Source organism: Octopus bimaculoides, chromosome 13 (assembly GCF_046866305.1).
Source record: "Octopus bimaculoides isolate indiv1 chromosome 13, ASM4686630v1, whole genome shotgun sequence".
Classification (NCBI taxonomy): Eukaryota; Metazoa; Mollusca; class Cephalopoda; order Octopoda; family Octopodidae; genus Octopus; species Octopus bimaculoides.
This window is the reverse complement of record NC_142940.1, coordinates 33,183,003-33,207,852: the sequence shown is the minus strand read 5'-3', so window position 1 is coordinate 33,207,852 and position 24,850 is coordinate 33,183,003. Positions and strand designations below refer to the sequence as shown.

Below are 24,850 nucleotides of genomic sequence, written 5' to 3'. Positions count from 1 at the left end.
GAGTTTACTTTCATATTTTCTTTTTCACTATTTCAGTGCTGATCAAATGCGCCGGAAATCTCTGTTGCTCAAATTTCCAAAGCAAGCTGTGGAAACAAAGAAGAAACGCCGTACAGGAAGTGTGGTTCACTGTGATTACCTCAAGGTAAGGCTCTTTATTGCATCCTTTTCTCCTACTTTTTTTATAAATATGACCTGACTAACTACACATGTTATTGTTTAGTTCCAGGATAACTTTGATTAAAGTCTTTTAGGAGTATCTAGGATTATATCATCCAAAGTGTTCTTCTTTTTGTTAGATAATAGCGAGTAATTTACAGATGATTTGGCTGCTATTTGTAGCATTTGGATTGACCATGTAGAGGCTCCTTTGTTGGCTTATAATTATATGTTGTTGTTGTTGTCATCCAATTCAACTCTGCCTTGATTAAACAAAGCGAGGTTTCTTCACTGCCTTCATTAATGGTTCGTTACATTGGTGCAAGTTGTAGATAGAAATCAGGTCTTTTAATAAGAGTTGGCTGCAATGGACTTGCATTCCATCCAAGAGGAAATTTATTTCTTCTCCAGTTAAAGTACTACAGACACCCAGGGTTAGAAGCTGGTCTTATCAAGTCCTTCGGTATGGAATAAGATTAATTATTGTTTACTTACCTTTCCCACAAGGCCACAGATATGAAGAAGGAAAAAGAACTGAATGAATCATTCTTTCCACATATCTTTTGGTGCCTATCATGTCGTAGGGGTGGGGTGAGGGAAGAGTAAACAAACCTAAGTTGGAAGAATATGAATTCAGAATCTAGAGGAACAAATTTGTTGCTCAACTGATTTGAAAGGTTAATTATTTGCCATTTGGTTATCTTTTATTCTTTTTATCTTTTACTTGTTTCAGTCATTAGACTGTGGGCGTGCCTTGAAGAATTTGTAGTCAAAAGAATCGACTCTTGTACTTTTTTAAAAGCCTGGCACTTATTCTGTCAACCTCTTTTGCCAAACTGCTAAGTTACGGGGATGTAAACACACCAGCATCAGTTATCAAGTAGTGTTGGACACGGACACACACACACACACACACACACACACACACACACACACACACACACACACACACAAACACACACACACACACACACACACACACACACACACAAACAAACAATGGGCTTCTTTCAGTTTCTGACTAAAAAATCCACTCACAAGGCATTAGTTGGTTTGAGCCTGTAGTAGAAGACACTTGTCCAAGGTGTCATGCAGTGGGACTGAACCCCGGACTACATGGTTGGGAAGCAAGCTTCTTACCACACAGCCATGCCTGGATTACTTTTTAAAATTTAATTTAATTTCTTGAGACAGTTCACGACTCTTGCCTGTGTACATAGTCAAACTACAATTAAATTATGATTTAATAGACGTTTCTGATTGGAAGTGAATTCAAAGAGTCAGTCTTTGGTGATATACAATGTTAATAAAAATAATTTCCAATTTAGATAGAAGGCCTTAGGCCAGATTTTGAAATCAATATTGATAGAAGGTCAGCAACTTTGAGGAGAGGGGCTGGTCTATACTTTTGATCTCAGTACTTGACTGGTACTTTATTTCATTGACCCTGGAAGGATGAAAGACAAAGTTGGCCTTGGCTGGGGTTGAACTCAGAATATAAAGAGCTGGATGAAATACTCTTAGGCATTTTGTCAGGTGCTTCAATGATTCTATCAGCATGCTGCACTGCTGATAATAATGATTTCACTTATAAATAAAAGATCACAAATTTTGGAGGCAGTTACAGATAATTAGAATTTACTAACTGTGAAGGGCAAAGTTCATTTTAGTGCAATTTGAACTGAGACTTTAAACAAGCATCAGTAAATGCTACAAGACATTTTTTCTCTGATAATTTACCAATTCTGTAATCCATTGTTGTAACAGGGATAATGAAAATGATTTTGTATTTTGGCCATAAAGTCAGAAAATCTTATGGAAGGACTGTGGGGCCAGTTGAATTAAACCTTCAGTGAATGCTTTGTACTTCTTTTATTGATCCTAGAAAAACAAAAAATTAACTTCAGCAATTTTAACTTAGAACATTAAGGGATGTAACTAAACACTACAAAACCTCATTGTCCACAGCTGAACTGTTTCTGGTTCACCTGCAAACCAAATCAATAATCTAATGTTCGATGCCTTTCATGTTTCTTTTGTTTTGTAGAAACCCAAACAGTCTTCGAATCGACGCCGAACAGATCCCTTGGTTACTCTCTCCTCCATCTTTGAATCAATATTAAATGAAATGAGGGATCTCCCTAATGTAAGTCCCCTTAGATGTGGTTTTATTTCATTTGTTTTTTTGGTGTATCTTATGACTAATTAACACAGATGTAATGGTAACTGTGATATTAACACAAATATACTGGTAACTGTGATATAAACACAGATATACTGGTAACTGTGATATAAACACAGGTATACAGGTAACTTATATTTTCACAGATATCCTGGTCACTGTGATATGAACACTGATATACTGGCAACTGTGATATTTAAACAGATATACTGGTAACTGATATTTACAGATATACTGGTAACTGTGATATAAACACAGGTATACAGGTAACTGATATTTTCACAGATATACTGGTCACTGTGATATGAACACAGATATACTGGCAACTGTGATTTTAAAGATATACAGGTAACTGATGTTTTGATATGGTGAAACACTTATTTAAGATAAAAGGAAAAGAAAAATTGTTAAATCTGCCCCTGAATGTTGGAATTTGGCAACCATCCTTCTTGCTGAAGACATGTGATACCAAATGAAGTTATTTGAAAGCGGGAATTGTATCTCGAGTGTAAGTTACATGGTATAATATTTTATACAAATTTAAATGCAAAGTATTTAGAAAATAAATTATATTCTGGAGATGTACTTGCATGGCAAGCGACCTGATCTGAGATTGTGTGCTGGAACGAAAACAATTGCAGCATGGAAGGTATTTATAAGACATTTAAGAAACACACAAAAAACGTTAGATTCACTTCAACATTTAAATTTAATTTGCCAAAATATTTTCGTCGCTTTGAGACCGCGACCTGTTCACTGACAAAATTCTGTGCTGCATCTATATTATACCTTCCATGATATTGAAAGTTGCATACCAACTTTTCAAAAATGTGATTTTTAAATGTGAATTTTAAACTACTGCAGTATCTAAGAGAGATAAGTGTGTGTGTGTGTGTGTGTGTGTGCATGTGATACAAAGAGAATGTATTCGTGTGAGGTACAGGGAAAACCAGCAGTCTTTCACACTCTCTTGAATCTGTATTACTCCAAGGGCACCTTGAACCGAGTATATTTTATTCTCACGTCATTCTGGGTAGAGGTTGGGATTTTTCTAAGAAATTTAAGATTAGTTATGAGATGGTAACATTTCAAGACAAATGACATTGGTGCTTATAGATATATATAAATGTGTGTTTGTGTGTGTTTGTGTGTGTGTGTGTGTGTGTGTGTGTGTGTGTGTGTGTATTATTAATACTGTATAAAGTGAGTGTTCATATTTTTGTCATTATTTTAATGTTTTCTATTTACAGACGCAACAATTTCTATTCCCTGTCAATCCTAAAAAAGTGACTGACTATTATGACATTGTGAAAGACCCTATGGATCTTCAGACTTTAAGAGAGGTTAGAAATTGTTTTAAACATTTCATTTTCACTGATGTCTTTATATAAGAAATCTTGCTTTTTCTTTATATAGTCTCATTTGCTTGTGGACTGGTGGTTAGTGTTGTTGGCTTTCATCCAGCAGACATAGTTTCAGTTCCCAGCTTAGAAACATTTCATATTTATTTATGAAATGGAGTTATTGTGACCTGGAAATTCTTGACAATTGGCAATATTTATGTTGCTTGGTTTAAAAAGTATTATAAGTACAGTAGATATTGTGTTTCTGGTTCAACATAGAATGCTGCTTGGCTCAGTGAGTTTGGTTGAGAAATGGGTGTGACTCTTTATTGCATCTAGAGATGAAATGATTGAATGATTAGAGTTGCAGAAATCATCAGCTCCTAGTTCTTAAGTTCATATCAGCTATTTTTATTTGTGTCTTTTGGCAGGATACCTATTCCACATTACCTCACTTCACCTTATTCTCAAGGAAAAAGGCACCAGATCATCAGGGAATGCTTCCTGTGATAGATTATCCAGGAGATGTTTAGTTTAATGAAATTGGAACTAAGTATTGGTTCATAAAGCTATGTGGAGGTATTAAAACTTCCCACCTCTTACTTTATAGTTGAATGAGTCATGGTAGGTGGAAGGGCACCTTGTAAAAAACAATTATTTGAACAGATATACAAATGCCTAAATTTGATAAAACCATACTAACTGAAAATATCATAGTAAAATGAACTTGAAATGCTGGAAAGAAATTGAATTGAAATACTTGTAATAAAAAGAATATGAAATATTGGTTTCAAATTTTGGCACAAGGCCAGCAGTTTTGGGAGAGGGGCCGAGTCAATTAAATTGACCCCAGTACTCAACTGGTACTTACTTTATCAACTCTGAAAGGATGGAAGCAACATCCACCTCAGCAGAATTTGAACTAGAGTGTAATGATGGACAAAATGCTGCTAAGCTTTTTTGCCTGACTTGCTAATGATTTGTCAGTTTGTTGCCTTAGGAATATGAAATAGTAGCAAAACAGAATCAAAAGAGAAATGGAAAGTGAATCCTTCTCCTAAATAAAAATGTTGAGTTATTTTGGCTGGAAATGATGTAATATCTGCTATAGAGAGTAGATAGTGTGATGGGACAAAATGAGATTGGTTCAGTGTTGGGGATATGTCTTGGTATGTGTGAGATTTGTATTGATCCAAAATAGTTGGATATTAACAACACTGATCAAACTCATTTGAGATTATTTTATAACAAGATCAATACCAACAACATTCAGGGTCCACCACATGGTTATTCAGCCTGCCAGAAATAGAAACCAAATGTCCATCAAATTATATCCTACTGACTTAAAATTGGAATAATACGTTAGATAATGTGTTCTGTGATGTACACTGTTTAAAACAAAAGACAGGATGGTCATGGCAGAGTGCTTGACTGAGGCTGACTATAGTGAGACAACAACAATAATAGTTACTCAGCCTGTTGGAAATAGCAGCTAAATCTTCCTGAAAATCACATCTTACAATCTTAAGCAATTTGTGTGTAAGTGTGTGTTTGTAAATTATTCAAATGTTGATAAGTCATCATCATTTTAATATCCACTTTACCATGCTTGCATGGCTGACACAGAATTCATCGAGGTAGATTTTCTCTGGCATGATGGCCTTACTGTTGCCAACTCTCACTGTTTCCAAGCAAATAGTATTTCCCCATGGTCAGAGATGTTTTTTTACAGAAGATTGGAAATGAATGACACTCATTTATAATCATGTGTTGTGAAGGCAAACAGGGACACACACACACACTTATGTATATAACAGGTTTTTTTCAGTTTCCATCTACCATTTCCTCTCACAAGGTTTTGGCTGACTTTATTAGAAGGCGCTTGCCCAACGTGGGGTGCAGTGGGACTGAACCCGAAACCACATGCATATTTAGGAAGTAACATCTTAACCAATCAGTCATGCTTGCATGTTATCAAATGTTGATAGTTCTGTGACAATAATGTTATTTTAATCTAAAGAATCCTTACAGTTCATCCAAGATATTAGTTTTTGTTGTTCTTTCCTCATAAGAAGGTAGTATTTATAAATTATAGTATTTATAAAATTTTAAATATTATTGGTAAGGACTAACTTACATTGTCTTTTACTTTTATTATAAACTTATATGATCAACTTTAAATATCTGTTTTGTTGTAATCTTGTTCCAGAATGTTCGGAGAAAGAAATATACTTCTCGCGAAGAATTCTTAACTGATGTTAATCAAATGTCAATCAACAGTAAAATGTATAATGGTAAGTTTGCTGTGGTAAATATAGAGAGTCTGTTTATTCAGCAAATGTTTTGACTGCAGTAACTGCTAAATATAAATGTTATTTGTTCAGGAACAGCAATTTGGGATTCTTAAACTGATATCAGATCGGTAGGTGTAGGATGGTAGTGGTGGTCATGGTGATGGTTGTGGTTATTGTGATATTGGTTGGGTGGTGAGATTGGAAAAAAAAATTTAACTTCAATATAAAATGAAGCTTAAATTGAAATTCATGGTAGATTTGAACTTTAAACTCAGTCCTAGTAGTTTAGACGAGAACAATTCTGTTGTTTGTTATTGGCACCAATCAGTTCTTCATTGATATTCACCTTCAATAATTATATCCTTCTTTTATTAACTGGAATATTAACAATTTGATCTCTATTTTGAATTAACCCTTCACTATTAAACTCATTAGTAATGTAGCTGTCGATCTGTCTCTCTCTCTCTCTCTCTCTCTCTCTCTCTCTGTCTCTCTCTCTCTCTCTCTCTGTCTCTCTCTCTCTCTCTGTCTCTGTCTGTCTGTCTCTCTCTGTCTCTGTCTGTCTCTCTCTCTCTGTCTCTGTCTGTCTCTCTCTCTCTGTCTCTGTCTGTCTCTCTCTCTCTCTCTCTCTCTCTCTCTCTGTCTCTGTCTGTCTCTCTCTGTCTGTCTCTGTCTGTCTCTCTCTCCCCCCCTCTCTTATACTTTGTTGAAAGTAAGATGTAGGAATGCACCTGACCATGTGGGTGTCTGGATGCAGGGTCACCTGCTCAATGCCTTCAGGTCACTAAACTTAAATGTAATAGCTGTTAGTGAGACCAGAGTTTCTTAGCCATTTGTAGTCTTGCACTCTTTCTGGATAATTGTGAGGTTTGTGCCTTATGGAATCGAACCAGATCAAATGGAGTAATTGTTTTGTTTTTGAAAGGTCTAAATCTCCAGGTAAAGGTGATCTTCTTACATGTGCATAGCAGGTTGGTGGTTCAGACATTTTTTTGGGCAGTAAAAGCAATATTTTGTGGGTTGTGGCTGTTTATACTCTGATGCCTGAAGAAGGCTGGGCAGCAAAACTTCATAGGAACATCTTATACATTTGTGTCAATGTGTGATTGGAATGGTATTGTAGATGCATACTGGGATTATGTGAAAGTAGCTGATAAAAATGGTTAATATAAAAGCTTCTCAACTCTGCTTAGGCATTTTCATATGTCTGACTGACTGAATATATTTCCTAAATGTAACAGTGTGGATTTGTTCAAATCACATTGGCTGTTCCAGGTTGTGTTTAGTGGATAAGGACAAATCAGAGCTACACAGTTTGTGACTATCTACAGTAATCATAGATTATTGAGACAGGGATCTGGTTATCGGAAGGTGAATGTATCACTCCCTCTGTAGAGATCAGGTTAGCAAGCTGGTTAAGCAGAAACTGATAGAAGCAGTTATCAACATATTGAAAATGAAAATTAGGACAGAATTTATTAGTTTTATGAGGGATCTACAACTAGTAAATAATAGATTGGAAAAATGAGCTAGTATGGCATGAAGAGGTTATTAGGAAAAGTATTGCTTATAATGTGCAAGTAGTGAGAATGTGCCTTGACGAGTTCTTTGGTACAAAATGTGAAGGTTGCATCGTCCAAGTTAAGGCATAAGCATTTAGACCTGAGGGAATGAAATTGTTGAATTGACCTGGGTGATAGAGATGCAACATGGTAACTAAGCCATATTTTCATCTTTGATGGACTGTAGAGAAGATAAAACTCTATGGGTATGGCAGTGCCAACAGTTGTGCCTACTTAAGATGTGTGTAAAGTGACAGAACTATTCTGTCAATGTCTGAACATTACTGACTTGCGGGGTTGTGTCAAACCCTGTCATTGGGAATGGGGAAGGACAGATCACTTGAGTCCATTGTAAAGATTCTTTTAGTAAAGAAAGGTAGGTAGTTGTTTACTACTGTCTGATGGCTGTGGTAAAAAAAAAAAAAAGGATTACTTAAACTGAAGACAAACACTTTCCTCTTCAGTCAACTCTTCATCAACTTGTTTAACAGCTTTACTTTAATAATGTGATAAGAGTACAGGAGAGATGGCTGATCTGCAGAAAAATATCCTGAAATAAAGGAACGAGTGCTGAGGCTTGTGTTGCTGGAGAGTTCCAATCTCAATTTCCTTTTTGTAATTTCCTAGCAGGGAGAAGACACTGGCCTTAGTGTTGAAGTATGTTTCAGTGATTTGTAAGAAGTCCTATTTCCCTAGGTGATATTCTCTGCTTTAGTTCTTATACATTATGTAATTTTATATTTATATAATCATTTTCAACTCATTATTTTTTCAATTCACTGTTTTTGTGTCCTGTCTTAGTAATGTCTCTTATTTCTTGTCCCTGTGGCAAATAAAGAATCAATTATTATTATTATTATTATTATTATTATTATTATTATTATTATTATTATTATTATTATTATTATTATTATTATTATTATTATTATTATTATTATTATTATTATTATTATTATTATTATTATTATTATTATTATTATTATTATTATTATTATTATTATTATTATTATTATTATTTTTATTATTATTATTATTATTATTATTATAGGTGATAAACATCTACTTACTCTCACAGCCAAGTCAATGCTAGACTTGTGTATAAAGAAATTTTCAGAGGTAGGTTCATATTTCACAGTTTCTATTCATTTTAATGTTGTGTGACATCTATAAAGGAGTAACCTTGAACCTTGATTTTACTTCTTCACAGAGAATCAGTACTGTAAATATATATAAGAAAATTCCTATAGATTAGTTGCCTTCAGAGTATTATTATTTAAAATGTAGAGTATCTGGAAGTGTTGTATTTGAAGTGGATTGTAACAAGATATGATGATGATGATGATCATCATCATTGTTTAACGTCTGCTTTCCATGCTGGCATGGGTTGGACAGTTTGACTGGGAACTGGTGAGCCAGATGGCTGCACCAGGCTCCAATCTGATCTGGCAGAGTTTCTACAGCTGGATGCCCTTCCTAATGCCAAGCACTCCGTGTGTGTAGTGGGTGCTTTTACGTGCCACCAGCACAAGGGCCAGTCAGGCGGTACTGGCAATGGCCACGCTCAAATGGTGTTTCTTTATGTGTCACCCGCACAGGAGCCAGTCCAGTGGTACTGGCAACGCCCTTGCTCGAATGTTGTTTTCTGCGTACCACCGGCACAAGTGCCAGTAAGGCCACACTGTTAATAATCGTGCTTGAATGGTGCTTTTTTCTTGCCACCAGCATGGGGGGACAGTCAGTGGCCCTGGCAACGATCACGCTTGGATGGTGCTCTTAGCGCTCCACTAGCACGGATGCCAGTCATGTGGTGCTGTCATCGAATTTGATTCCAATTTCACTTGCCTCAACAAGTCTTCACGAGCGGAGTTTAGTGTCCAATGAAAGAAAGGTACGCCTAAGTGGGCTGGTTCCACCACTGGCATAGGCCACAGGTTATGGTCTCACTTGGCTTGCCAGGTCTTCTCAAGCACAGCATATTTCCAAAGATCTTGGTCACTAGTCATTGCCTCGGTGAGGCCTAATGTTCGAAGGTTGTGCTTCACCACCCTGTCCCAGGTCTTCCTGGGTCTACCTCTTCCACAGTTTCTGTCAATAGCTAGGGTGTGACACTTTTTCACACAGCTATCCTCATCCATTCGTACCACATGACCATACCAGCGCAGTCGTCTCTCTTGCACACCACATCTGATGCTTCTTAGGTCCAACTTTTCTCTCAAAGCACTTATACTCTGTCAAGTATGCACACTGACATTACACATCCATCGGAGCATACTGGCTTCGTTCCTTGCAAGCTTACGCATATCCTCAGCAGTCACGGCCCATGTTTCATTGCCATGTAGCATAGCTGTTCATACAGTCTGCCTTTTACTCTGAGTGAGAGGCCTTTGTCACCAGCAAAGGTAGGAGCTCTCTGAACTTTGCCCAGGCTATTCTTATTCTAGCAGCTACACTTTCAGAGCACCCACCCTCGCTACTAACTTGGTCATCAAAGGTAACAGAAGCTATGAACTACTTCTAGTTTTTCTCCCTGGAATGTGGCAGAAGTTGTTCTCTGTACATTTTCAATGTTTATTGTTCCTGAGTGGTAATTTATATACATATTTATTGCTACAATTGTACATGGCTTCATGTAAAACAGACAATGTCAAATTACAAGAACATCACATTTACAGGAGTTGATTAAACTGGTTGGCACATAGCTGCAAAAATGTATGACGGTGATTTTTCATCATCTCTGAGTTGATTTATAGCTTCAAAGGTAGCTATTATGAGGAAAAGCACTGGTTGAAGTATATAGCTGTTAAAACAGCTTGAGAGCAGAGCTGGCGTGACTGCAGTAAGGTTGAAAATGGGAGATGCATGCGATTGAACGTACAATGAAACGGGAAATCAACCATCATACTTCGATTCAGTTTAAACAAAATGGAAAGAAAGAAAACAAAACAGCAACAAAATTTTGAGGTTGTCCTCATGGGCCTTCACAGAGGCAGTTGATTTTCCTTATTATTAAACTATTGAAAATGACTTTATGGTTGAAAATTTTATTTAAGAAAATAACAATGAAAATAATTACAACTAAATTTTATTTAGCTGTCTTTGTCTTTCTACTCTGTTTAAATTAATGTTGTTGTTGTTGTTTCCCCCCCCCCCTCCTCACTGGATTAAAAAAAAAACCCTGCATTTTGTATTTGTCTTTGCAATGTCTCTCATCTTTCACCTTTGTGGCAACTAGCAGAATTGTTAGTGTCAGAAAAAATACCTTGTGGTGTTCCATGTGACTCTTTTCATTCTGAGTTCAAATCCTACTAAGTCAACTTTGCTTTTCATCCCTCCAGGATCAGTAAAATATAGTGCCAGTTACTGGGATTGATGACGTTAACTATTCCCCATCTCCTCAAAATTGCTGGCATTGTGCCAAAATTAAAATTATTATTATTATAAATAATCTTTAAAATATTTTAAACAACTTTATTACAGAAAGAAGAAAAGTTGATGCGTCTGGAGAAAGCAATCAACCCATTATTAGATGATGATGACCAAGTTGCATTCTCATTTATTTTAGAAAATATTATTCAACAAAAAATGAAGATTGTTGAAAATGTAAGTCTTTGTGGTTTTTTTACTTCTTTTGTTCTGTTTTTATTTCAAAGATATTTTTCTCTTCAAACTCACCATATTGTTACTGAACTTCACTGGTGAGGAAGCCTCATCATGGTAACTAGACCTGCCAGAAATATCTGACAAATCTTCCTTGTGTATCATTAGATTCTACCATCTTAAAAAGGAAAGATAATGTTCTCATATATATATACTCATCAGATAGTGTACTCCTAGATATATTAAAAAAATGGGATGTCCTCTCATTATTTAGGACAATATGGTGTGGTTTGAAGGAGAAATGGCTGCTATTTCTAATTGATCCATTGACTATGTAGTGACACTATTTAGCTCACATGCTTCCTGGAAACATTAGTGGTCTGAGTAAAATGAAATAGTTTTAACTAGAAATTGAAACCTGAGTGAAGACTTTGTTTGTTAGAAGTTCAAGCCTACTCTGAATTTTATTTCAATAATATTTGTAGGAAAACATGGGAGAGCCATGTGATGTATATATTGTATACATGATGTAATGTAATTGAAATATGGACAACTACAATATAATGTATTTGTTAGGTATATGATGAAATATAGACAGCTATGTGACATACATTGTCATATATAATGTAATATAGCTGTGAAATATGGATAGTTATGCGACATATATATACTATATATACATCATATATGTGATGAAATGTGACTATGAAGTGTGGATAGCCGTATGTTGTATATGTTATATATGTGATGAATTGTAACAGTGAAACACAGACAGCCAATGAACTCAACCTGAATAAGCTTCTTTCTCACTCATCATCATCATCATCATCGTTTAACGTCCGCTTTCCATGCTAGCATGGGTTGGACGATTTGACTGAGGACTGGTGAAACCGGATGGCAACACCAGCCTCCAATCTGATTTGGCAGAGTTTCTACAGCTGGATGCCCTTCCTAACGCCAACCACTCAGAGAGTGTAGTGGGTGCTTTTACGTGTCACCCGCATGAAGGACAGTCAGGCGGTACTGGCAACGGCCACGCTCAAAATTGTGTATTTTATGTGCCACCTGCACAAGAGCCAGTCCAGGGGCACTGGCAACGGTCTCACTCGAAAATCCTACGAAGGCCAGTCAGGCGGTACTGGAAACGGCCACGCTCAAATGGTGTATTTTATGTGCCACCCGCACAAGAGCCAGTCCAGGGGCACTGGCAACGATCTCGCTCGAAAATCCTTACACATGTCATGGGCACAAGTGCCAGAAAGGTGATGCTGGGCACAGGTGTTATCCTGATTTCGCTAACATTCAGATCTTCACACATTCAAACCACTCTGCTCAGTCTTTTATTGACCCACTATCATTTACCCCTAAACCAGGTTCTTTCTGTAGTCATCAACTTGTAATTATTCAGGCAGAACATTGTGTTTATGACACTGGTCTTGGACAGCTAAGGGCACTCATCATCATCATCATCATCATCATCATCATTTAACGTCTGTTGTCCCTGCTGGCATGGGTTGGATGGTTTGACCAGGGCTGGCAAGCTGGAAGGCTGCACCAGACTCCAATCTGATTTGGCATGATTTCTACGGTTGGATGTGTGGTGGAAATAGATGTAAAACAACAATAAAATCAACAATAACAACAAGCCAATAGAGGAGAATATGTTGTGGTTGCTTGATCTACTAGAATTAACAGCCAGTTCTTATTCAAATCACACCATACTATTTAAATAAAAGGAATGACACTTTCCATAATTTATATTACACTCATTTGGTAATATATAGATTTGATGACTATGGCTAGAATGTCTTTGATCCTAGACCTGCTTGATTAAGGCTGACCTCAAGCCATGCCACAACAACAGCAACATATTTGTTTTTTCCGATTATAACTGTTTTCTTTTTATCTCTTTCTCTTTTTATTTCTTATTTCAGTCGTGGCCATTCCACCAACCAGTTAACAAGAAATCTGTTAAAGATTATTATGAAGTCATTAAGAAACCAATGGACCTTAGCACCCTACTTAAGGTCAGTAAGCAAATGTACAAAAAAATGTAACAGTAATTGCTCTAAATAACACTAGTCAGGAGAGAGCACAATACCTATGACCCTTTATGGAGCCTCTGAGAGCAGTGGGTGGGGAAGGAGGGAGATGTCCTCAGTCTCAAGGCCTGGACTGAATGCTTGCAACAAAATGGTATCCACTTGAGATATTCAAGGTGCTAGGTGCTGGTCTTAAATATACACAGTATGTGCACATAGCATATATAGTAATGCAGTAGATATAAACATTCCTGTACAATAAAAGTTATTTGACTGCGTGGTAATTGATCTTATAGGGCTCTCTAATCAAAAGTGAACTACCAGTTCGCATTTTAAGAACGCATTTTAGCAACTGCTTTGTGTGAACTGGTGAAAATTCCTCCTGCTCACAATTCTGTGTATGTGTATTACTATATCGTTCTAGGCTGATTAGTGCCTTGTGAATGAAATTGGTACATAAACACTGTATAGAAGACCATCATATATACATTCATGCATTGCATTTAATGTAATGCTCGCATTACTTAAATAAATGGAGTAGCATGAAACGTGCGTACTGCAATCATCTTTAAAATCCGTGTTGCTTATTTTGATTTAGATATATATATATATATATATATATATATATATATATATATATATATATATATATATATATATATATATATATGCATACATACATGTACAGGCATGGCTGTGTAGTAAGAAGCTTACTTCCCAACCAAATTGTTCCGGGTTCATTCCCACTGCGTGACACTCTGGGCAAGTATCTTCTGCTATAGTCTTGGGCTGACCAAAGCCTTGTGAGCGGATTTGGCACATGGAAGCTGAAAGAAACCCATTGTGTGTGTGTGTGTGTTTGTGTGAGTCAAAAAACATAGAAAAGACAACAAAGCAAACATAGAAAATTCACAAACAAGATATGGACATGATGTTCCCTCATCTGTTATCATCCCAAAATCATAACAGTTTTGTGATGCTTGTGCATATATTTGTCCTGTTATGGGATAGTGAAGTCATCTCAAAATATTAAATCTTTTATAATGTTTTATCCAATTCCAGAATGTACAGTTACATAAGTATCAGCATCGAGACCAATTCATCGAGGACGTGGAGTTGATATTTGCTAACAGTGTCAAGTACAATGGACCTGACAGTAGCTACACTAATACTGCCAAGAGAATTGTAGATGTGGCCAGAGAAAATCTTTCTGAAGCAAGTTTCATTTTAATATTTCTTTCTTTCTTTTTTTGTTGGTGTTTTTATTTTTCATTGAATATTTCTACCATGTGTTTGCCATGTGTTTGCCATGAGGACTTGTTAAAGATGTGTTCAACTTTGGTTCAGAACCTTTACAGCCAAAGAAGGGATTTCTGACAGGATCCTCTTGAAGACATCCATCTAGATCTAAGGCCTAGAAATCAGTCTTTTTCCACATTGCAGAATATTTCCTGGAATCCTTGTTTTCCATAGGGAATATGAATTTAGTAGAGTGTCCTTATGAAACACTTGTCATTTTGACAATGTTACTGCTCTTACACCAGTGAAGTGTTGGCCTCTGTCTGCTGTATATTTAAGTGGTGGGTGGTCATTGAAACTGTGAGAGTGACCAGCTGTAAAAGTCCCACCTCAAAACAACCCTCTTTCAACCCAAGCTTGCAAGAAGAAACAGATGCAAAATGAATGAACATATATATATATATATATATATATATATATATATATATGCTCCATGTGATTCTTAGAAGTTGTAGTCTGTTCTTAGCTACAATAGCAACAACATGAATTTCTTCTATCTTGCTCTGTTAAAATATTTAAGAAAAATTATATTAATGTGTCCTACTTGTTAAAATTCCATTTATTTATTTGTGCAGCTGAAGATGGCACTGAATTTAAATTGATGTAATGATTGCTTTGTTCAATTAAATGGAGCTGCTTGAAATGGTCATACTACATTACTACTTGATATCCTGTTGCATATTTTGATTTCATATATATATATTTAAATTTAAGTCACAATATATGGATTCAAGTAATTCAGTAGTACTCATAAAAAAAAGCTCCTTAATGTATCATTCTACAAAACATATAGAATATATGATGTGATAAAATAAGAAAACGATACTACTATAAATTATTTGCATGTTTTTAAGTTATGAAACAATTTGTCATGATATTAGAATTTTCTTATCATTAGATAATATTTCATCAAACTATTTCTCTGTCAATTATGACTTTGTATATATATATAATAATGCCAAGGACCTATAATCCTTTAAGGGATGTTTGCATTCTAGTTCTCTCGTGTTCAGTGAAAAACTAAATACGTTGGTTTTGCATTATTTGATATGGGTATTTAAATTATTTATGAATGAGAAAAAGAAGAAAATGGAGAAATTTACATATGGACATCTGTTTATTCAAAGATATTCAAATCAATATAATATCAAATTCTTATCCATACAACCGTTTCCATAGCCAATTAATTCAGTTAGAGAAATTAAATTAAATTAATCTAAAATTTTCATATTGCAACTGGTCAATTGGATATTTCATCAGGGGAGAATTTACCAGAAAGGAGTTACATTCCAATGTGTTGATTGACCCATGTCAAACTCAAATGTGTGTGTTTTGGCAATGTATGCATTTAAAAAAAAATGTTTTGAGCATATATATATATATATATATATAAATAAATATATTTGAAATAGTTGTGTGCATGCGTTTGTAATGCATAATAGTTGTTATTGGTGGTGATGTTGCAGCTAGGGTGAACTAGGTGTTAGAGAGAGAGAGAGAGAGAGAGAGAGAGTGGTAACATTCATCATGTAATTGTGTGTGCGTTTGTTAAAATATTAGAGACAATGAAAAATATGACGTATTAAAAACTGCTTATTAATTACCATATTAGAGTATTGCATCATCTATATCTGTGTGCAATAGTTATGGTCAGTACAAACCATGTAAACAAAGGAAAACGTAAACGTTACCAAATCTAATTGATAGAAATTTAATTAAAAAACTTAAATTACTAAAGCTACAACTACTACAAAATTAACATGTTTTATCTTTAATTTAGTTTAATGAATTATATTATAAAATATCAATGGTATATTCATGAGAAATGTGCTTAATTACATCTATAGGAACCACATATTATGCTGCTACCTGTGCAGAAAATCTAATATACATCTTTATTATTTAATTAGTATTTTTATATCAATATTATATCAGCTAAGCAATCTTACATCCTTATATTTACAGATGCTAGTGTAATGAAACATGAAGTATCGACAGATTCAAAGTTCCAGTAGCTTTAATATATAATTATTTATAATAGTAATTTAACTGATGGCAGTTTTTGAACACCCATATACATGTGTGAATACATGAAAAATCAGTCTCCTTCCTCGTATTTAAGATGAAATATTAATATTTAAATATTAATATTTTAATATAATATTTAAACATTTCTATGATATCTACTAAGAATTCTTTATTCATATGGTTACAGATGTTAGTGTGCTAAACATGACTTACATCCCTATTCAAAGTACAAGTAGCTTTAACATATAATTAATTTATTCATCGTAATAACATATCTAATGGTAGTTTTTGAAAGCCCATTTACATGCATGAACATATGAAAAACCAGTCTCAATCCTTGTATTTAAGAGGCACTGCCTGGAATATAGGACTTGATATAATTCTTCGAGCCAGAGAAAGCAAAAGGAATTTCCAACCTTATAAGCAGCAGCCTTGCTTACAATCTCCCACTCCACTGAAAATTTTTTTTTTCTTGTTGTTCAAGTCCCAAATAAATTTACTGAGGCTGGTACAAGAAGATCTGTTCCTATTATTAAAGGTGTAAATGTGATTAGAGATGCATTTCTTGATAAAATTGCATGTTGCTCTATGTAAAAGAAACTCTTTCTTTCAGATTTCACTTTACAGCTGTAAACAACAGTTTTTTGGTTACTCTTTACACTTTTACTCTTTTACTTGTTTCAGTCTTTTGACTGTGGCCATGCTGGAGCACCGCCTTTAGTCGAGTAAATCGACCCCAGGACTTATTCTTTAGAAGCCTAGTACTTATTCTATTGATCTCTTTTGTCGAACTGCTACAATAATTTTTAAATAAACATTTACTTCTAACTTTACAAACACAAAATATATTTTCATTACTACTCATATTATTATTCTGTTTTGTATCATTCCATTTGGTATGATTACTTTTTACCAAGTTACCTATATTCCAGAGGTTGAGATGGGATTTAACTTGGGTTGTTTCCCCTTGTACACTAGATGACTTAAGTATACATTTCTTACTAACATTTTATTCCAAGAACATTACTACTGTACTATTTATCTCACTTTTGCAGAAACGTTTCTAAATATCCAATTAACCAGTTGCAATATGAAAATTTTAAATTAATTTAATTTAATTTCTCTAATTGACTTAATTGGCTATGGAAATGTCTGTATGGATAAAAATTTCATACTATATTGATTTGAATATCCAATGTATATGCCAATTTCTCCATTTTCTTCTTTTTCACATTCATAAATAAATTGAAGACCTATATATATGTAAGGGACGACCGTGCGAACTCATAAAAGGAGAAATGGTGACGAATGGAAAAACAGGACTCCTTTTATTTAAACGCGTCACACGGTCGAACATACAAATATATATATCAATGGATGATATACATGATATGTTATGCGACGATAACATAGATGACCAGCAATGAAAGACCACAACCGTATTAGATGAATAACAGATATATTTATTGTAGCGTTAAAGATGTATGTCTGTGTGAGAGTGTGAATGTGACATATAATAACATAATTAAAGACAGGCCATCATGCAAAGAAAAGTGTGTATGTGAGTGATACATGTGTGTATGTGAGTTATTACAGCAGATGGAAAGAGAGTCAATAACACGTGAGCAATTATACCAGATCGTTAGTACACTATAGGAAAAGTTCTGTATGTGAAAGTGAGGAGAGGCTGAGTGTGGCAGTGCTGATCACTAGTTGTGATGTCGTGGCATCGATGCCGGGCCGTGATTCTTGTTATACAGATGTTCATCGCTGGCTGAGAATTTCTTGTCTGTTTAAGAACTCTTGTCTGTTTATTTACCGTGGTGAAGCTGAGTCACCTAACAGAATCGAAGAGAGAGATGTGCCGCGGAGTTTGGTTTGGTGTACATAGTAAATCGTGTTGACGCTGGTAGCGTAGAGGCTGCTTGGTAGGTGCTCGTAGAATCGTGTTGGTCATGATGATGATGCTGGATAGTAGTAGTAGACTCTTGTTGCTGATGTGGCGACGGCGGAGGTCATCGTGGCTGGACGAAGCTGCTGAAGTGGTCGCTGGAAGCTGCTGCTGTCGTGTGGTACACGGAACAGTTCTCAAAGAGAAACTGGACCGAGACAAATTATTGGGTATGAGTTGATGTTAAGAGGGCTCCAAATGCCTTTAGAATTTTACTCTATCACGTGACCTTATTAGGGGCCGTGATTGGTCAGTTTGCGTTCTGGCGGGAAAGGTTCGAAGAAGTTGCCGATTCGAATAATGATCAGTCACGTGATGGACAAGGAATGGGTTCTCTACTACGCTCGCATTTATTTATATTTAAATGAGAAGATTGTATGTAATGGCGATAGTAGTTTGTATCTAATGGCGGGAGGTAGTTTCACTACATATATATATATATATATATATATATATATATATATATATATATATATTTCATCTATGGTTTTATTATACTGGTGTTCTTCACCTCCCCACTTGGTTGGTATTAGGAAGGGTATCCAGCTGTAGAAATAATACCAAAGCAGACATTGGAATTTGATGTAGTCCTCCAACTTGTTGGATCCTGTCAAACTGTCCAACCCAAGCCAGCATGAAACACAAACATTAAAGGATTATAATGATGATGATATATTTGTATATATATTGTGTATGCATGTAATGCTGTCTCTTTCTCTCTGTATATATATAGATATGTGTGTATGCAGGCTTGCGTGTGCATGTGTGTGTATGTGCAATGATTTCAATGCTGTTAACTTTGCTTTAATTGTGTTATTATTAATTTGCAGTATGATGAACATTTAAGTCAACTTGAACGAGATATACAGGCTGCTCGAGAAGCTGCTCTTGATGCTGTCGAAACAGACAGTATCATGACTGGAACATCACTCAACATGGATGATAACAGTGTTCTGGGTGAATATTATATTTTTCATTTTATTGGATTTAGGAGCTTTATCTCACTTTTGCAGAAATTTGTTGTTTTTGTATTTGTGTGAGTTGTATGTGTGTGTGTGTGTGTGTGTGTGTGTGTGAGTTGTGTGTGTGTATGCATGTATGCAAACTTGCTATGTATGGATGCTATTATTTAGTTTATTTCTAGGTTTGTTCAATAGAGAAAGACCTGGTTTGTAACCCCAGACCAAAGGCTCCTTCATTGGAATTTCATCATAAACAGACTAGTTGTGTATCATCATCATCGCTTAACGTCCGCTTTCCATGCTAGCATGGGTTGGACGATTTGACTGAGGACTGGTGAAACCGGATGGCAACACCAGGCTCCAATCTAATTTGGCAGAGTTTCTACTGCTAGATGCCCTTCCTAACGCCAACCACTCAGAGAGTGTAGTGGGTGCTTTTACGTGTCACTCGCACAAGGGCCAGTCAGGCGGTACTGGCAACGGCCACGCTCAAAATGGTGTCTTTTATGTGCCACCCGCACAAGAGCCAGTCCAGGGGCACTGGCAACGATCTCGCTCGAAAATCCTATGAAGGCCAGTCAGGCGGTACTGGCAACGGCCACGCTCAAAATGGTGCATCCCATGTGCCACCCGCACAAGAGCCAGTCCAGGGGCACTGGCAATGATCTCACTTGGCTTGCCAGGTCTTCTCACGCACAGCACATTTCCAAAGGTCTCGGTCAGTAGTCATCGCCTCGGTGAGGCCCAATGTTCCATGGTCTTGCCTCACCACCTCAGCCCAGGTCTTCCTGGGCCTACCTCTTCCACGGGTTCCCTTAACTGTGTATGTATGTGTGTATATGTAAAAGTATTTAGCGTCAGTACTATGACCGCAACAATAAAGGCCCCTACCAGACTGTGATGAGCACATGCTACTCGATCCCCCAAAAATGTTTGGGCAAAATGCTTAGCAGTGTTTTGTCTGTCTTTACGTTCTGAATTCAAATTCTGCTGAGGTCGACTTTGCTTTTCATCCTTTTGGGGGCGATAAATTAAGTACCAGTTGCGTACTGGGGTTGATCTAATTAACTGCCCCACTCCCAAATTTCAGAACTTGTGCCTGTTGCAGAAAAGTATATCGCGACAGTTACAGAATATAGAAAGAAGTGTAAAACTGATAACTATATAATCCAACCAAAATATCTGTTATGCAAATGTAAACAGAATTATTATTTAGCCTTAAAACACATCGTACATATTCAGAGAACCTTCTTGGTTTAGTGGTACCGAACGTTTTTCTCGTATTCTTTTATTCTTTTACTTGTTTCAGTCATTTGGTGGTGGCTATGCTGGAGCACCACCCGTTAGTCGTAGAAATTGACCCCTGGACTTATTCCCTGTAAGCCCGGTGCTTATTCTATCGGTCTTTTCTGCTGAACAGCTAAGTTGCAGGGATGCAAACACACCAACATCGATTGTCAAGCAATGGTGGTGGGGGGACAAATACAGACACAAACACACACACATAAATATATACATACATATATACATGCATGTATGTACTATATACTGTGTCCTTGCATATTGGGTGAGTATTTCGGAAATATTTTCACCTTTTAAACAAAAACTGATACATTCATATATGTTTTTCAATTGAAATACGCTGAATCATTTTGGAAATTTATTATTTTAATAAAATATGGAATATTGCATGAGGGATGCAGCACGAGAATGGTTGTGTGAGTAACAGGAAGTGGAAATAAGGAATCAAAATCGTGCAAGGATGAGACATGCATGGATGACGGGCTTGGAGGTGGTGGTGATGCTGGCTGGTGTGATTTTGTGGTTTGTTGGTATGCCGAGAGAGATCCAGCTCTGTTTCTCATATTTTCTAAGCACATCTACCTTTGCTCTTGATTCATATGTTCTCGATTCTGTTGATCTCTATCTCTCTTATTTTGAAAGTACACTTCTCTTTGGTCCTGGCTCATTCATTCAATCCTTTGCTGATTTCTTTCCCTCCTATGCTGTAGAAAATGCCCCATCTACTCTTGGATTATTTCGTTTCTTCTCTATCTCATCCTTTCACGATTTTGATTCCTTATTTCCACCCCCTGTTCCTTGTGCAACCATTCTTGTGCTGCGTCCCCCATGCGATATTCCATATTTTATTAAAACAATAAATTTCCAAAATGATTCAGAGTGTTTCAATTGAAAAACATATTCGAATGTATTTGACAGCTTTTGTTTAAAAGATGAAAATACTTCCGAAATACTCACCTAATATGCAAGGACACAGTATATGCGATATAGTAATTAATTATATTGTAGGAAAGTAAAAAGTAAAGGGAAAAAATAGAATTAATATTTTTGATTTTGTTTGGTTCTATGAATTTAATTTTTTAAAAATGCTTTCATCAATTGTTTGATACAAGAAAACAGAAATTGAAAAAAATCCTGACCAAAAAAGAGAAATTCTAACTTAACAAAAAAAAAATATAGAAAGAGAAATTTGCGAAAGGCATGGGTGTTGAGAAGCAGTAATACAACACATAGGTGGTCGTTTCAAATCTCTTCCAGAAATTACAAGATATCTAGTTAAAAATTTTTATTTAAGCAACAAAATTTCTTTCAACAATGTCCTTCTCTTAAGCATTGCACACGCGTCAGGTACATACAAAAAACAAATTGGCATATTAATATTATTGTTTATTATTATTATTATGACAAAAGTCTTTGATATTTGATGCCCCATAAATATTTTGGATTAACTCTGTAGTATTCCATGTTACTCTTTATTTTTGTTGTTTACAGGCATTGACAATGAGAGCATGGACAGTAACAGCATGCGGGAGGCTGTGTTGGCAAGTGGAGATTGGCCAGATGGTGAACCAAACTCATCGACATCAGATATGTTAAATAGAAGACGACATCCTTCAGACTTCAAAGATGACAATGATGCTGATGCTGAAGTAAGAACATGTCCTTCCTTCCGTCCTTCCTCTTTCATCTGTAACAAGTAGTCACTCTAAATTTAACCATTCCATTGGCTGTGAAATTAATGTAGGATATCGTGAAAACAAGTGATCACAAGGTGTTGAGTTCAAGACTTTACTAACTACTAGAACCAACAACAACAGTCTCAATATAGCAACCAAATCACCCTCAATTAATTAATACTCTATGAACTTTGCTTTAGCAAAAGGCAGATCATTTTGGATAATGTAGTTCTAGATGCACTCTGTAGGTTGCTCATGGTTGAAATACCTTGATCATAGGTCTGCTGGATCTATACTAAGCTGGGGTTAAATAGATGGCGACAACAACAAATTAAAACCACTTGAAATATGCTAGATAATGATTGTAAAACAGCTTATCTACTTTGGGACTTTAAGTTTGTAAGTTCAAATTTGGCTGCAGCCAACCAGTTGACTCTCCTTGGAACACATGGTCATAAACTTGTTGTTGAACTGACTCTGTGACCTGGATTTGATCTCCAGTCATAGCTGTATCTTTTATTTCACTAATACCTATCCATGAGAAAGGCATGAATACCATAACTTCATTTTCCCCTCTTCTCTCTAGGTACTTATTTAAAAATACTTTAAATATAGATGTATTCCTTTTTAATACTGGATTCATATTTCTTTCTCTCCACACACACACACTTGCACACACACACACACACACACACGCATGCATACACACACATACACATTCACACATGTCTTTTTATGTGTGCTTTTCTGTAGTGGCTTGGGTTGAATGGATTTTTTGAGTAGGGCTTATGGCCAGATGCCCTCACTGTCTCAACTGTTTTATTCACTTTAGACAACATACAGAGACACAATATACTTGGAATCAGGATGTTATAATAATATATATTATGTATTCTTTCATTTTCGTTTGTTTTAACCTCTTTTTCTGTACTAGCATGGGTTAGGTGGATATATTATTTGAACATTGTTTTACAGCTGGACCCCTCTTCTTGTTGCTAACCCTTAGCTGTTTGTCAAGGAACAGATTTTTTATTGTACATGCCTTCAGAGGCACAAAGCTAGTGGATGGTTCATTGATAGGGGAATTAACAACAATGTCACTACTTGTAGTTTAGTGATTTTTTTTGAGAAGTACAAGTGTAAACACAAACATACACACATACACATACATACAAAATACACACACATGCACACACACACACACACACACACACACACACACACATCCATATTCTAGTTTTTACTGTGTACCATCTAAATTTTTATTTTCTGTTAATTTCAGGACATGATGTTTGATGAATCTGATTCAGAGTTTGTTGATGTGGAAGGTGATGAGAGTGCGATGGAAGACAGGGAGTTTGACATATCTCACCAGGTTTGTTCATTAGGACTTCAGTGTTTACTAACACTTCAGCTCTCCTATTTAATAGTTCATCTTCCTGATGTTGCCATTGAGCCTCAGGCTTGACAGATTAAGCAAAAAACATTTCAGCCATGACAATACTGTCTTTACCAAGGAGTATATAGGATCACTCTATCTAATGTGTCCTTCCTTTTCTCAAGACAATGGATTTATGATTGAGTGATATTTGGCTGCTATTTCTAATATATTGACTAGCTGTGTAGAGTCATCCCCATTGACTTGAACATCAAGTATATCATCATCACTAACAGCATCAGCAGCATCATTTTATATCTGCTTTCTATGCTGGTATGGGTTGAATGCTGATTACAGTTGAAGTCAGCTCTTATTTAAAGTTACTAGCCTCCTAGATAGGGTGGGGACTATGCCTTACTTGTACATTACATTTTTGGCATGGTTTGAATGAATGGATGCCCTTCCTAACACCAAACATTTCCCCGAGTAAATCAGGTGTATTTTATTGTGGCACCTACATCAGAGAGGTTGTTTTGTCTATGGTAAGACTAAAGACTTTTCTCTTCTCTATATTGTTGCAATTTCTTGAAGACAACACGAGTGAATGAGTGAATATAAGAGAGAATGGAGAGAGAAATGGGGTGCAAGGTTGATAGGAGAGAAAGAGAGTTATATAGAGAGAAATGAAGTAGAGGGATGATAGAAGAGAGAGAGAAGTAAGGTTCAAAGGAGAGAGAGAGAGAAGTAAGGTTCAAAGGAGAGAGAGAGAGAGAGAAGTGAAGTAGAAGAGTGATAGAAAAGAAAGATTATAATGAGGGAGGTGAAAGACTGATTATCTGGGCTAGTTTCAGTCCTTTGTTGGGATTTCATTAGTGACTGACTCAGATCAGTTCTGGTTAAACAGACATACTAAAGGAATTCCAGTAATTACCAAACTGTTTCTTTGGTGGAACATGTAGAATGATGAGTACATTATCTAATGTGATCTTGCTTTTAATAAGATATAATATGTTTAAAGCAGATATAACTGAAAAGTGTTCTAATTTTACTTTTTTTATCAAAATTTTCTTAGATT

At 36.0% G+C, this 24,850-nt stretch overlaps 1 protein-coding gene across 4 annotated transcripts in view; it reads left to right on the top strand.

Moving 5' to 3' along the window:
• Positions 1-24,850, top strand: part of LOC106877877 (transcription initiation factor TFIID subunit 1-like) — a 91,776-nt gene that overhangs the window by 54,412 nt on the left and 12,514 nt on the right. For 3 of the 4 annotated variants that reach the window (XM_089361623.1, XM_014926917.3, XM_014926918.3), the window contains 11 exons: positions 37-145; positions 2,207-2,305; positions 3,592-3,684; positions 5,894-5,978; positions 8,589-8,656; positions 11,018-11,140; positions 13,072-13,164; positions 14,242-14,394; positions 19,288-19,414; positions 22,213-22,370; positions 23,680-23,772. In XM_089361623.1, the coding sequence (XP_089217749.1) occupies positions 37-145; positions 2,207-2,305; positions 3,592-3,684; positions 5,894-5,978; positions 8,589-8,656; positions 11,018-11,140; positions 13,072-13,164; positions 14,242-14,394; positions 19,288-19,414; positions 22,213-22,370; positions 23,680-23,772 (1,201 nt within the window). The remainder of the gene's footprint in view (positions 1-36; positions 146-2,206; positions 2,306-3,591; positions 3,685-5,893; positions 5,979-8,588; positions 8,657-11,017; positions 11,141-13,071; positions 13,165-14,241; positions 14,395-19,287; positions 19,415-22,212; positions 22,371-23,679; positions 23,773-24,850) is intronic. The other variant, XM_014926919.3, reaches the window with a different exon arrangement.